At 42.5% G+C, this 15,358-nt stretch overlaps 1 protein-coding gene across 6 annotated transcripts in view; it reads left to right on the forward strand.

Moving 5' to 3' along the window:
• The window catches only part of DGKG (diacylglycerol kinase gamma), a 177,953-nt gene that overhangs the window by 94,190 nt on the left and 68,405 nt on the right, over positions 1–15,358 (forward strand). For 5 of the 6 annotated variants that reach the window (XM_077349160.1, XM_077349164.1, XM_077349161.1 and 2 more), the window contains 7 exons: positions 2,712–2,877; positions 3,532–3,594; positions 4,826–5,083; positions 7,497–7,667; positions 11,517–11,566; positions 12,978–13,052; positions 14,308–14,427. In XM_077349160.1, the coding sequence (XP_077205275.1) occupies positions 2,712–2,877; positions 3,532–3,594; positions 4,826–5,083; positions 7,497–7,667; positions 11,517–11,566; positions 12,978–13,052; positions 14,308–14,427 (903 nt within the window). Of the gene's footprint in view, positions 1–2,711; positions 2,878–3,531; positions 3,595–4,825; positions 5,084–7,496; positions 7,668–11,516; positions 11,567–12,977; positions 13,053–14,307; positions 14,428–15,358 lie in introns of those variants that run through there. The other variant, XM_077349165.1, reaches the window with a different exon arrangement.

Genomic DNA, 15,358 nt, shown 5'->3' on the forward strand with positions numbered 1-15,358 from the left:
GGCTAGCTTGCTGCAATCTGTGTTATACATTCAGGGTTTTGTTGTGATGTGCACTCCTCAAGAGCTTTAGCTGCATCTCCTTTTCAAGCACTACTGCTGCTGTCCACGTGTGCATGTAGTCTAGTGTGTACCACTGCTGCTGGGGTGTATAAGCACATTGCCTGTTTTCTTGGTTGGAGAATCTGCTTTTGTCTTGTATACGCTTGTGTATTTATGTGTAGTATATACTCCTGCAATGTGACCTTTATCAGTGTTTTGTGGGTGTGAGTGTTTACGTCAATGCCTTTCTGCTGCAAACTTGTGAATATGGGGATGTGGAATGATATAGTATAGCCTGATCCCATCAGATCTTGGAAGCTAAGCAGGGTCAGTACTTGGAGACCACCAAGGAAAACTTTGCAGAGGAAGGCAATGTCAGACTTCCCCTTCTTAATTACTTGCCTTGATAACTCTGTGGAGTCACCATAAGTCAGCTACAACTTCACAGGACTTGACAGACAACACACTTGTGGGTACCTGTGTTCCAGTTTGGCCCAGTCATGTGAAAAGCACCAAGAAGAGCTTCAGAGTATTGCTGAAAGTTTGTGTGTTTGCACGAATATATTTCCATCTTTTTTATTCTGTCTTCGTTTTTCAAAGGGGTTCTTTTGGATATCTCGGAGTATGAACATATTTCCTCGCTTTGTTTAATTATTTTTTTAGTGAGCACGAAACATGAATTCATGCAATAGCAAAATCCACACCACTACTTAGACCCCAAAGCGTGGCTATCACAACATTTATTTTGCCTACTTTATAACATTTTGGGGACCCATCATGCTACTGTCACACCTACAACTACTTGGGCAAATATAGTTGCATACCATTGGCCAAGAAGCACCCCCTTGAGTCCCTCTTAAGGACTATGATACTTCCAGAGATCGTGGCTGAGGAAGGAATTGATGCTACCTGTTGGTTCCTCTAGAGTGACCAATATCATGTCAGTTAAACCTTGGTCCCAAATCTTGGGTTGTTATATTTATTATAGTCATTGTTCATTTGCATGTGTATGAATAGTTGTTTTCATTGGCCACTGATAAACACTGAGGCTGATTCCCCATGGAGGTTTTGCCCTGTCATGGATATTTTCACCTGTTACATAATATCTCCTCACAATCAATCTCAATGTATGTATATAACTCCCAACCGGACCCAGAAGCTCAGCCTATTTCGCGTCAGCTTCTGCAGAGGAGACATTATGTAACATTGTACTCTTGCGACTTTTTGAGATATTGTGTGTAGGAGATATCATGTATAATTTTTTCTGACTTTTCATAACCTCATTTGATCCTTTGATAATTTATAGAGTATACTGTATTTGAGAATAGTTTTGTAGTCTTTGTATATTGTTATTAAAAATTGTAAGTATACTTTTTCAATTTGTATGATTGTATGAATCTGAGGTTCTATATGATCTGATATTATCCTTTCTGAATTTTTCTACAAGCTTCCCTGTATTGTTTGTTTTTTGTTCTTGAATATCAAGCTGATTACAACAAGTAAAAATCAATCCAAACAAACTGCAAAGACAATAGACAATGCAATAGGATTAGGATTACAGACTTGAAAAACAATGCAACTGAAAAACTGTCCAATGCAGCAACAGCTTCTAAGGCATGACAATCCATAGTATAGAAAGTGGGTTACACAAGTAGAAGACACTGTAGAAAAGGGAAGGTGATGCATGCAATAAACCTTGCAATAGACTGCAATCCCGTCCCTTATAGAAGTGCTCCCCTGATAGGGCTGCCCTCTCTGAGGGGTATAATGCTACAGAGCAGGGGGTTACACAAGAGCTCCCCGAGGCTGCTGACCTCATTAGGCATCACTGGAACTCATTTCCCTTGTTGCTCTACAGGATTAGTGCCTTTCGACACAATGGAAACGATGAATGATCTGATTGATTGTCTGGTTCCTGCATCTTACCTCTGCACTCACTTCTCTGAAGGAGCATGTCACCACTTCTGGGGTTCCTCAAAACCTGAAAAACATTTCAGGGGCTCCTCCATAGTCAAAAGGATGGAAAAGGCAGCTATAGAGTCTCCTCTCCAAAACAGCCATTTCCTCCAAGGAAACTGATCTATGTAGTCTGGAGACTAGGAGATCATCAGGTTGCCAGTCTCCAGGTGGGGCCAGTAGGTCTCCTGGAATTACAAATGATCTCCAGGTTACACAGATTAGGTTCCTCTAGGGGAAAAAATGGCCACTTTGGAGGGCAGAATCTATGGTAATTATACCCTGTTGAGGTCCCTCCATTCCCAGACCCTGCCCTCCCCAGGCTCAACCCCCAAATCTTCAGGAATTTCCCAGCCCAGAGCTGCAGCCCACTCAAAGCCCCAGCTGGAGGTTGGCAACCCTACCTCTTGAGTTTTCTAATCTCAGGGACCTGAAGTTCATAGTCTTTGTCCTTGGTACTGAAGTCCTCTGAGCCAATGTTTCTGTGACCTATGCAATTGCACCTGTTCAAAAGCTGCCAATCATCATCTCAGATTTGCATTGTAGTTGCCAGTCTTGTGACTGTTTCCAGTCCTTGCAGAGGAAGAGTTTTGTTTCTATGCAACTCAATATGGCCAGTAGCCTTTATAAAAGAAATTGGGGGACGGAGAGAGACTGACTATGGTGTTGGGGTTTCTAATGGGATTCTTAGCTTTATCCCCTTCCTCCTCCTCTAGCCTATTGACTATGAGGGGTTCCAGCTCTTCATGAGAACATACTTGGAAGTGGACATTCCAGAGGAGCTATGCCAGCATCTCTTCACGTCCTTCAAGCGAAAAATCTGCCAGAATTCCCCAGAGAGTCAGCAGCAAAGTTCTAGCATTCCCCAGCTCAATACCCTTGGTGAGTAGCATGAATCTTCCTCCAGCAGTGCCACATAAGGATCTGGGAAACCCAGGCTCAAGTCCCCACTCAGGCCATAGAAGCTGGTTGGGTGACCTTGACTCAAGCCCACCTGCTCAGCCTAACCTGCCTCACAATTAGATGGGAAGATAAAACGGTTCCTTGAGCCTCAGACTCTAGCGCTAACAAAAACAGGAATGCAACACTGATGACTAACTTTGGCTGCCAATATGAAGTCTCTAGGTTGGCCAGGCCTGGTATAAACACTGGGAGCCTGGACTTCTTCTCTTGCTTGGTAAACATAGCTGTACTGGCCAGATGGCAGCCTCTGCCTTCATACTATCTGCAGCTCCCCGCTACTTCCGATTCTTCTGCAGTCTCCAGGCTTGCAGAGCTAACTACAACCTTGGTCAGGTCCTAATATCCTGTTTATATTCTACACTGCAGGTGAGGCAGGAAGTGCCCATGCAACTCTTTTGTACTCTAACCAAGTATTTTCTGTCCTTTCCTGCTTTTCCAACAAAAAGACATTGGATGAAATAGTATGACAGCTGTTTATTGCAATGGCTTGCAATTAAAGTTGCAATAAACTTTTATTGCAATGAACATTAAACAAACTAAAATGTGTGATCCCCCCCCCTTTCTTTTATTCAGAAGGCAAGACTATCGATACAGGCATCTCCATCCAGACTGAAGTTGCTTGCGCCCCTGTCACAGGTATCAGTGATGCGTGTTTCCATGAGTGTATATGAAATCATGCTCCACTTTTAAAACAGACATAAGTACAGCTGCATCCAGTTTTACTTCCATCACTGCTTTGCTTATGCTCCTTTTTACCAGGGATTCCCTCTGTCTGGAATCCTGCATAATGCTGTGGCTAAATAAACATGTCAAGCAAACAGCACTTGAGTACCGAAGTGTTTTAAATCTGGCCTGGCATTTGTAACTGTTATGCCCTGCCAGGAAAGTCAGCACCGAGGAATGTCTTTCTTTCAGTTCTGCATTTCTGATATCACAAACAGGGGATCACCTGCCATCCAGATAGATTTTAAAAATGGTAAAAGCAAATATCCTTTAACCAGCCACTGTAGTTATTGCAAAGGGAACAAGCAGAGCTTGTTACTTGGGTCTTGAAGAACCAAAGTAACAATAAACACCCCACTGTTTTCTTCACAGAGCTCAAGGCAGTGTGTTCTTCTGAGCTAGGGATGCCAGCCTCAGGATTTGGCCAGGATGTCCTGGAATTGCAGTTGATCTACAGACGCTACAGAGATACTGGAGAAAAGGGATGCTTTGGAGGATGGACACTCTGGCATTGTACCTCAGTGAACTTCCTGTGATCCCCAAGCTCCAACCCAAATCTACAGGAGTTTCCCAACCTCTCGACACTTATACCCCCTGCTCCCCCACACAATTGGCCAACAGGCACCTGTCAATGCTATTCTTCTCCCATACTGTAATCTTTATAACAAACATGGGCCACTCTGCTTGTCTTTCCTGCCTATTTGCCTTAAAGGTAAGACCTTCATGGTAGCTTATACAACAATTGGACAATCAATCCGGCATGCACAATCCAAATAAACGATAGCAGCAGCAGAGCAACAAAGAAAATCATGTCAATCACTAAATACTCAGGAAAATAACAATAGTGTTTGTTTTTTTCCAGTTGTACTCTGTTCATAAACTGTTTTTTTCCAGTTGTACTCTGTTCATAAACTGATATTTTTCTATTTATAGTTCTGGTAACATTTGTGTATTTCACACTGTGCACATGCATGATAGCTTTTATTATTTTGATTATTGATAAGTTTATTTTAAAATGACTTATCCACTTCCTCAGGAACTTGAACGACAGTTCTTGTCCCAAGTGTCTGGTGTACATAGAAGAACAAAGTTCCTTAAGAAGTGCTGTTTTCATATTTCTCCCATGGATATGTTTGAATTATAGGGATCAATGGGAAGACTCTGCTAAGTTCCATAGGAAGGCACACACCTGAATCCAGACGCCCCCAGGCAAACCCAACAGAGCATGAACCAGCATCTCTAAGTCCCATTCCAGCACCCAACAATAACACCCTTGTGAATGCCTCGCCTAGCTGGTCCAGGTCATCGTCACAGAAATCCGCTGCTGGTACCCCCTCCGCTCACAATTCCTCAGGGTCCTCCAAGATCTCCTCAGGCTCTCTGCTTAGCCCACAATCCCCAGGTGAGTTTTTTGTCTTTCTGAGGCCTTGTATGAATGCCATCATTTTCCAGCTCCCCTAGATGTACTTGTTGACCCAAATTTTACTACCCCAAACTATGGCACTCTCTTTCTCTTTTGTGATCAGCAGTGAAAGTGGTAAAGTCCTTTGGAGAAGTCAGGTAAAGAAACTTGAAGCAAAATTTCTAGCTGTGCTGTACGTTAGATCTCTGGGAGAATTTTGAAAACAAAAGGCAAAGAGACATTTCAAAACTCAGTTGTTTTCACAGACTTAATATATATGTTACTTCCAACATCCTGTCTCTCCGCAGGCTCTTCCGCATCCATTTCCTCCCCAGTGGTAGACATGCACCCTGGGAATTTCCTTTGAGGCACTGAGAGAAAGCATGTTGCTGCTGTCTTTTCAAACACAAGATTATATTTACATCCCACTAATTCATCTGTAGCAATGCCACCAGCTGCCTGAGCTCAGCTGTGAGGCACATTTATATTTCAAACACAGCAGATACTGTAGCATAGTCGTACCTTTGGTTGTTTGTTTGTTTGTTTGTTTTTAGGTAGAAAGGCCTATGTCTCTACTGAGATCCTGTCAGCCAACATCTTTATTCTCTGGCAACAGGAAGCCATGGAATGACTCACGGCTTTCACAGGACTGCTTCTGCCAGTATAGGGTTAATGAAAGTGAATGCAAGGGCCCTCCACCCCCAGAGCTCCCTTCACCTGTGCTTTCATCCACAGACCTGCTGCTTCATTATCTTTTTCTAGACGATAACCCCCATTTCACTTTGGTTTGTTCTTCCAGGACATGGCTTTCATCTCAAGTAATAGTACTGGGTCATATTTTACATACAATGGCAGGACTGACTGGTTCAAATGGGTGTGAGTAGGCAGCTTGCATGGGTGGTGAGATTTCTTTGGAGCCTGTTGCTCTCTGGCCAGCAATTTCCAGTTTGGGCATCTCTTATTTACATATATTGAAAAGCATTTTCTTGCAAGTTTCTTCCTCTAGCATGGTACATATAGTCTTAAATGGGCAGGTTTGCAGTGGCAAGAGAAGTATGGACTGGTTCTTATTCATTAGCAACAAATACACATAGTGCTTTACACAGGATAAACTAAAAGGACAAGCCTGTCCTGCAAGAAGCCTATAATATAATTCTCAGCAGATGGGTGAAGCCAAGGCAAGAGAGAGAAGTATGAATAAATGTAGACTCCACTGGAGTTGAGTGAGGTGTTATTTGCTTGCTTGTGGGTATTTATACGCCCCACCTTTCTCCAGACATATTCAAGACCCAAGTACTAATAAAAATACAAATAACAAGAACAAAAATAATTACAAGAAAATCTTAGAACCATTAGCCTTCTACTACAGCCATGGGTTTTCCCCCATTCTCATTTTCCTAATTTGTAAATTCCTGTTTGGAGAGGGGGGGGGAGAGTTATTTCTGTTCTGCGTGTGTTTTGCTCCTTTTAGTGGTTGACTGGATATTGCATGGGTTTATGTCCAGCTTAAAAACCCTCCGTTTAAAGCCTATTATGCATGCACAGCTGAATGAAGAGAATTCGAGTAGTCAAGTCATTAAACTTGACTTAACATTTCTGTGCCCTCTGTACACACCATTCCATTTTCTCTCCTGTATTTATTCTGTACCTATTTTGCAAATGCAAGTTTTCGTAATTGAGATTGGAATGTGAGCAGTGTCCAAACGTTTTTAAAAGTTTTACAAGTGCCCTATTGCAGTGTGCAATAGCATCAAGTAAATGCCTTTCATTTAAATCCTCATGGGTCAGTTCCTTGCATAAAAGGGAACACAAAAGAGTACAGGCAAAGTTTAAAAACAAACCCTTAAATGAACCAGCCTGCACATGTACCCAGAGCCCCAACTGAGCCTGTAAAGTGAGTTCTCCCCCATGATTAGCTCCTGGGCAGGCTCAGTTAGGCAGTTTTAAACTGGGCAAAAGAAAAGTGTTTGTGCATTCTTTCTGGAAAGAATGAAAGGGCGGATTCCTCCCTGGTCATTCCTGAGCCTCCATCGCAGTGGCATGAATAGGTTCACAACATTCAACTGCTGGAGGATCATGAAAGCAGAAACAATTTTATCTGCAGATTTTCTGGAAGTAAGGAACCAGACGGACTTTTTTTTTCCAGGTAGGAGGATGGATATATCCAATGTGCAGGGACTGGGGTATTTTAGATGCTGAAGCCCCAGTGAGTTTACATTGCTAGAAATAAACCAGACATATAGGACTGGGTTACAGGGGAAAGTCCGTGAACTCTTCCTGAGGTCATTGTGCTATTGGCAGAATCGATCCAAATAAGGCTGAATAATTTTAAATGATCTCCACTTGCCTGCATGGTCCAATATCTTTTCTGTAGTTCTAAGACTTATGTGAATATCTGTGTCTCCCCCCATAGGCTCCAGAAGCCTGGAGAAGAAATTACCATTCAGCCTCCGAAAGAGCCACAACTCCCTGAAAACTGCCAATCTGAATTCGCCAGCCCCTCTGGCTCAGGTAGTCTACCTGAAGGACATTGTCTGCTACCTGTCCCTGCTGGAAAGGGGACGGGCTGAGGATAAGCTGGAGTGTAAGTGCTTGGGGGGCAGGAAGAACGCATGTGACTAGAGCATCAGATGCAAGCCTGTTGGTGCTGTGATCACAGGTGGCAGGATCCGTGGGTGTCCAGGAGGGTGGGTAGTTCAGGGGAAACATAAATGGTATTAAATGGCAAGTTGTTAAGGGCCAATTCAGTGTGAGTCCTGTGAATGAAGCAGGTAACAAGGTGCTCATCTAATATTGCAGTGTCGGCAAATATGCTAGCGACAGGACATTCAATGGGACATCCCTGAGTAGCAGCTAGATGAAGTTTGCTGCTCCCCTCCTCCTCTTCTTTTAATGGTCATTTTTGCTTTTCTTTGGTCTTTCCTTCAGAGGCCTAAAAACAGGCCTCTGTCTCTGGACCCTTTTCTTTGAATCCATGAGTTCCCAACAGGATAGATGAAGAATCAACCAGTACATGTTTGCTTGCCAGATACACTTGGAGACTGTTAGAAAGAATTACAACAACAAATTCTAAAAAAATGTTGCATTCTTTCTATCTTGGACAGCCAAAACAGACAGGAGGCTAACAGTGAACTTCACAACTTCAGCTCTACTTAGCCCCTAGAAAAACAACACAGCAACCCCTCTGCCATGTAGTTTTTTTATTGGTTTTAAGTATTTTAGTGGTAGCAACCTGTCTGTCTACAACCCAATCAACAGAAGTCCACTGACAGTATGTACAATTAGTGTTTTCTGGGACCAAACGGTGCATCTCTCGTTACCTGAACAATTTTAGGATTACACATAAAGTCTGATTTGCTCTGTGAGCCAAATTAGTTATTAAGGTCTAAAGAGGATAAGTGAATGAATTAAGATGCTCAAAGATTGTGCTATAAAGAGAGGGAATTCCAGCTGCTGCAGCTTCTCTATTAATTTTCACAGGGCACAGAGCTAAAACCTCAGTAAGTTATGACTGAGTTGTAGGTTGATATTAGAGAACAGCTGTACAAGACTGCCCTCTGGTGCTCTTGGCATATTCTCATGTGCTTTTTCACCATTTTTTAAAAGACTTCACGTGAAAGCAAAGAATTTCAGATGAACCTACATAAAGAATGATAATGAAGCATACGTGTAGGATATTTGTTGTTTTTGGAAGAAGAACCAAAATTACATGTAGCAGTTAAGTATGAATAAACTGATATTACATGGAGCTGAGATAAGAAGATAAGTTCAGTACAGAATCACAACACTGGGGAACAAAAACACAGCACCTGAAGTAGCACTAACAGCAGGAGGAAATGACTGCTGAGTATTTAGTGCCATGAGGATTATTATTACAATTATTATTATTAGATTTATTAACCACCCCTCTCTGCATCCAGGCTCGGATTCTCATTCTCATTATGATGGAGCCCAAATTAATGTTGATATTTGTTTCATAATTTTTCCAATGTGCTACTTTGCTGGCTTGGACATTTCTTAATTTTTCTGCACATTTAATATGCTGTTAAACATGGGTAACTGTGTCCCAAAGAGGTGCAACATACCAAAGAAATAGTGCAGGGTGGATTTAAGCACATGCAGGCTTTGAAGTTCCCTAATCCATCTGAGCAGGGTTAGTCTTTATCAGAAACACATTTCCCTGTTCCTTAGACTTGGTGCATTGCCATGCTTAGAATTAGTTTATTCTCGTCTCACAAAATAAATATGCCAGGAGAAGCACCGAAGAACTCTTGATCTTTTACTGGGCTGCTCCAGTTGCAGGAGAAGAGTTGACAGAAAGGTGCCCTGTTTTCCTTGAAGGCTCTGCTCAACGTATACATGGGGTTGGAGTTCCATGGTGGAAACTCTAGATATACAGATCCCAACTAAAGTGCTCAAGAGGGCAACGGGATACCAGCGAATGCCTCCCTTGCAAGAGAGAGTGGAAGCTTTTGTGTTTGTAAATGTTGATATTCATCATGCAGCAGGTTCCACAGCCTGCATTCCCACCAGTGTGATCCCTCAACAGATGTAAATGGGGAGGTATAAGGCCTGGTTGGCAGAGAAGTGGTGAAGAAGGAGGGAGGATGTAATGGCTTGCCAACTTCCTGGTGGAGATCTCCTGGTATTACAACTCATCTCCAAACTACAAAAACCAATTTCCCTGGGGAAAATGGCTGCTGTGGAAGGTGGACTCCACAGCATTATGCCCCACTGAGGTCCCACCTCTTTGCAAATCCTGCCCCCCCCCCCCAGGATCCAGGAATCCTCCAACCTGGACTTGGCAACCCTGGTATTTAGCCATTTCCTCCAGTGCAATGTCCTTGATGTAAATAGCCTCCCCTAAACACGTGGAGCAATTAGATTTGTAAGGGGATTCCTCGCATAAAGGCCATTGATGCTTCCACAATTTGCCAAACAACCACATTGTACAAAAAACCCCCCTCAAACAAGGATAAGACCCTTGCCTCAGATCTCTCTAGTTTTGCCTTCATCTAAACTTATTTGTAGGAAGTCGGCTTTCTTAACTAAGAATAACACTTTAAGCCTCATGTAAAAGCAGTGCGTGCTGCAAGTCTCCTCTCCTTATTCCTTCACTGGATTCCCTCAGATAAGCATCTCATCTCCTGCTGTATCCTGCCCACACTCGCTTCCCACTTTGCCTCCCTTTCTTTTACTGAAACACAGTCCAGACGATTTTATCTCTTGCTAATGGCACCATCATTTGATGTAGATGCAATTACTGGCTTAGGAAGCAAATGGCCTTAACGCCTTCCTTCTCTTTATTGAAAACCAGCTATAGTGGTTCTTAGAAACCCCCATAGGATTTTCAATTAAACTATACTGGAGCAACTATACAAGAACGATCTTTGATTTCTGCTTAACTTTTGGGAAGAGGTAGGATATTTGAACAAGAGTTATAATATTAGATAAAGTATGTTCAATATGTAGGTCCATTCCGCACAAATTAAATGAGGCCAAAGTCTTACCTTTTGTAAACACTATTAATTTAACGTTCCGCATGACATCGTAAACAAACTGCAAAATTCCCGCCAAACTCTAGCAACAATCGGAATTTTATAGCGCTTAGGGAGAAATCCAGAAAAGTGGATTCCCCTGAAAAAACTGCTACAGTTCTGAGCACAAGCCTCAACACATCAGCAAAAGACATGTGCATTCTCAAAATAACGGTAGAAAGAATGTCCCTCCCTAACTCCCCCCTTAAACCAGCGAAAGCAACAAATAAGCGAGGCTTCTTCGGCTGAAGTCCCTCCAAAAAAGTGCATAACAGTAAAACAAAGCTCCCTTCTGCAATTGTCTTTAAAGTTTCTGAGCACAATACAGCCCCCTGTTCAACACTGCCCATTGGGGGGGGAGGGATTTTTTTAAACTTGAAGAGCGTGTAAACGATTAAGTGCCAGCTCCTACACCAGTGAAAACGGTCTTCCTGAGACATTGAATGAACAAATATTTGTTGCTACTGGTGTTTTGGGGTTTCTTAAAAACAGTTTTTAAAGGGCTTTTTGGGAGCATGAACACAACAGTTCATTGGGTGTTCTGTTTGATTCATGGCCAGGGGTGGGAAGAAGCGTGGAAAAATCTCACCTCCTTTGTTGCATTTCTGGCGAGACCAGAAACGTGTGGAGAATAAATAGACTGCTACTAGGACTTCAGTATTCCATTGGAATTGAAGGTGTGCGGAATGATTAAATTCCACTATTAAATATAGCGTTTCTGCATACTTCAAACATTTAGCAACATTGGTCATTGTGTGGAATGGCCCGTAGTGTTAACTGGAGACGGTACTTTCATTGGGACATGGCAAAACTAAGGTTGTTACAGGGCAGAGAAATACGTGACTATGCCTGTGGTGGCATGCATTTTTTAATCTGTGTTTGTATTTTTTTTGCAGTTATGTTTCGTCTCTATGACACAGATGGCAATGGCCTCCTGGATAGCTCGGTAAGACATACTTCCAAGCACTGCTTTTCTCAAGAAATCTTTTCTGCTGAGGACACCGTTCTCCTGTGCAGAGAATCACAAGCACCCTGGCTGGCATCTGTGGACAGAGAAGGGTCAACTCCTGAAGTTCAGACCTTGAAATGGGGAGGAACCGGAAAGCTTAGGAGGTGATGTGGGATCATGATTGGGCCAACGAAACTGGTGTCCAGTCCTTATTGACAAGCCTACTTACTTCAGGGTTAATCATGGGTTTCCCTCTTTTTGTCCATGGGAGTGGGGTCTGTATGGTAGGGGCATATAAGCGAGATGTCCTACTTTGTGATGTTATACCAGACACGGATGCTATGGAACCTGCATGATGAATATCAGCATCTCCAGATGTTCGTTTCATATACAGGTGTCAAAATGGCATGTTCTCTCCGAGGCCCTTATTGTTTTCAGTATTACTTGGCATTATGTTTTACTCCCTGGGTCATCTAGCTATCGACACAAACTCAAGAATAGATATCCTTGTGCTTATCTAACGTTCACATGCACTGCTGGGTACAATTATGTGCTGTCAGTAACAAAATAACATTGGATGCTAAGTACCATGAGTCCCATTCATGGGATGGAATTTTCCCACTTCCCTCCCCTGCATCCCCTGCATCCTCTGAAATTCAGCCTCTGGGGTTTAAGGGAGTCCTAGGAACAGTACTGTCTGTGATGCAAAGATCTGTAGTGAGTATGGAGAACTAGGGGAAATCCCCACTGCCCTGTCACTGGAGAATCAGTGTTGGCTCCAATGGTAACTTATTATTTGCCGGTTCCTGTCCTTGGTAAATTAGTGTGTTGCCTTTGTCCACATTTAATACAGTAAATGAACTGGAGGCCTTTTGGCTGTCTTCTGGGGTGAGTTTTGAGAGTTTCACAGTTTATAGTGGCCTGAACGACTGTTATTGTTTGAGAGCTTCAGAGAGCTCACAAAAACAGAGGTGGGCAGGGTGTTAGTTTCAGTTTCAGTTTCAAGGACATTCCTGTCCTTCAATGGGTGGTGATTGGGAAATGTGTCTCCAGGGACACTGAGGAAAACAGTGGTTCAACCTCTACTGAAAAAGCCATCGCTTGATCCGTGGGACCCTGCCAACTACTGCCCTGTCTTGACAAGGACAGTTTGTAGCTTAAAAAGTGGAGTAAAAATGCAATAATTAAATATTCCACTGGTGTGAGGTCTCCAAAAGCAAGTAACCAGATCACTTATTGCTACCTCAGAGGGGTAGCTAATGAGAAATGACATTTACTGGCCTTTATTTTTTTAATGGCCTGATATGCTCATGACATCAACATATGGATAGATTACTGTATTACTATCAAAGTACAGTCAAGCTACATCCCCCCCCTTTTCCCCACTCTGTTTTATTTCTGAGCTCAGGAGTTGGATCATATCATCAATCAGATGGTTCATGTAGCAGAATACCTGGAATGGGACTCCACAGAACTAAGGCCGGTAAGTTTCACTGTAGAACACTGTAAAAGAGCCAAAGCAAGGATCTGCTTATACATGTATTCCTTTGAGGCTTGTGAAAGAAAGGTTTTCACACAGTCCCATGGTGGGTATTCCAGGAGCCCTCATTCTTTTACATTTTGATTATTTAAGGTTTAGTGCTACTTTAATATGATAGAAAATGCTATCAAACAACCCCTCACTCTCATAAATGCTCCCTCATCCCTAACAGTAATCAGAAGAGGGGGAATAAAAAAATAAAAAAATAAAACAAGAAAAGGAGGGGGAAAAGAGAAGGGGAACGAAGGTAAAGCATCCAGGCATATACAAATAAATTCTGTATCAAGATCTAGTCATTGTTTTCCTTCAGTGCTAGTTGTCTGTCCACGTTTCTATATATGGTGGAGCTACAGCTTTCCAGTGCTGCAGAATAAGATATTTGGCAATGATAACAGCCTTTGAAATCCAAAGCTTAGGTCCTGATGAGAGTTCCCATATAGAAGACACACAACAGTAGATTGATAGCTGAGAAGTGCAAAGATGAGTCCAGATTAGCTTATCTACATATTTAGGAAGTTTAAATACCTTCTCTAGTTATATCTCAGCTCTGATGGGCAAGTCACAAAAAATGTGGATTTCTGAGATGAGAAACAAAGAAAACTAAGGGGAAATTAATGGATATTCTGTTTTCATTAGTGCATTCTTTATTAGTCATCATGATTTCACAGAGAGGGAAAAAATAACCAGAGCAAGCCTGAGAGTTGTATAGTTCAAGGTTAGTTATTGTATTGATAATTTATTTCAATTAATGCAAGATTCAGTTTCTTCATTCTCCAGTCCACTGTATGACCCATTATGCACGGGGGGGATAGTGCACATTCGGGGTGGAATGGCGGCGACTAAAATCACCGATAACGCACGGTGCCGGCTGCAACCGGCCGCAGATTCGGTGCATGCTGCCAAAAAAGCCGTGTTAGCGAAACGCGGAAGAAAGCACAGCTTCCAAGTGACCGGGGCGCAACCAGAAGCGGCGCTGGGATCGCCGTGTACATAATCGGTTACTCTGGGTTTTGCCGCCGTTGTGTCCCATCCCGTGCATAAGCGGTTTGCTTCGCTTCTTCCCCCTCTGTGTTTTCCATGTGACCTGAAATCGCCGTTTCAGAGGCCGTGCATAATGGGCATATAACTGACCAATGGAATAACTACAGTTCAGGGGAGGATGTGACAGAGGATGTTCTAATGAGATTGTTTTCTGCAGATCCTGAAAGAGATGATGGAAGAAATAGACTATGATCATGATGGAACTGTGACACTAGAAGAATGGATTCGAGGTGGCATGACCACAATCCCTTTGCTGGTCCTACTGGGTATGGAAACGGTAAGAAACAAGTCTGACTTCAAGATAGGATTAGGATGGCTACATACCATTTTTCCAAATCCATGCAGGTGAATATGCATGCTATATACCAGGGGTGGCCAAATTGTGGCTTTTGAGATGTCCATGGACTACAATTATCATGAGCCTCTGCCAAGAATTTGGCCACTCCTGCTATGTATATTGTCTGGTGATGATGCATATAAACTGTATTCATTAACACCTTGTCTGCCAATTGTTATGCACCTCCTCTTTAAAAAAAAACTACCACACAAAAATGGGAAAGACTCAAAGGACGTATTTTTGCTTAACCATTTGCTCATACTTCTCAGTCAACAAAGCTTGGAGAGAGAGCATGATAACAAAGCCATCGATAATAGCTGTGACTTCCTTCATAGAATCCTGGGAGGTGGGAGCAGACTGGATCTCACTAAATGGCTGGGCAAAACACCAGATGCCCGTTTTGCCTTATTTCTCTGTATCTGCACAAGCCAGATAGTTTTATTTAAAATAAAATCAGGGCCAAACTGATATGGGGTGGCATGCCTAATAAGGAACAAAGCTTGGCAAACATAAACAGGATGAATCACAGCAGGAGCTAGTTTCAGTTATTGTATACTGTTATCGTAATTTTGGTACATATAACACTTTCCACCATCACTCACTTCTGTTGACTTGGTTCTAAATGTCATCGTTCATACAGAATACATGACATCCTACAAGTTGCAGTTTAAGTAATTTCCTAGTGAAAATTAATAGTTGGGGAAGAAAAGGAAACTATAGTGGTGATAAAGGAGCACTGAACTTGTCCGAAGTAATAGATAATGGATATGGTGATCTGGGGCATACCTCCAGCGCAAGATCCAAGAGAAAACGGAAAGAACATTTTATGCAACAACTTTCTCAGGAAACACCATGGGAGGGCGCCATAACT

This window comes from Paroedura picta, chromosome 8 (genome assembly GCF_049243985.1).
Source record: "Paroedura picta isolate Pp20150507F chromosome 8, Ppicta_v3.0, whole genome shotgun sequence".
Taxonomy (NCBI): domain Eukaryota; kingdom Metazoa; phylum Chordata; class Lepidosauria; order Squamata; family Gekkonidae; genus Paroedura; species Paroedura picta.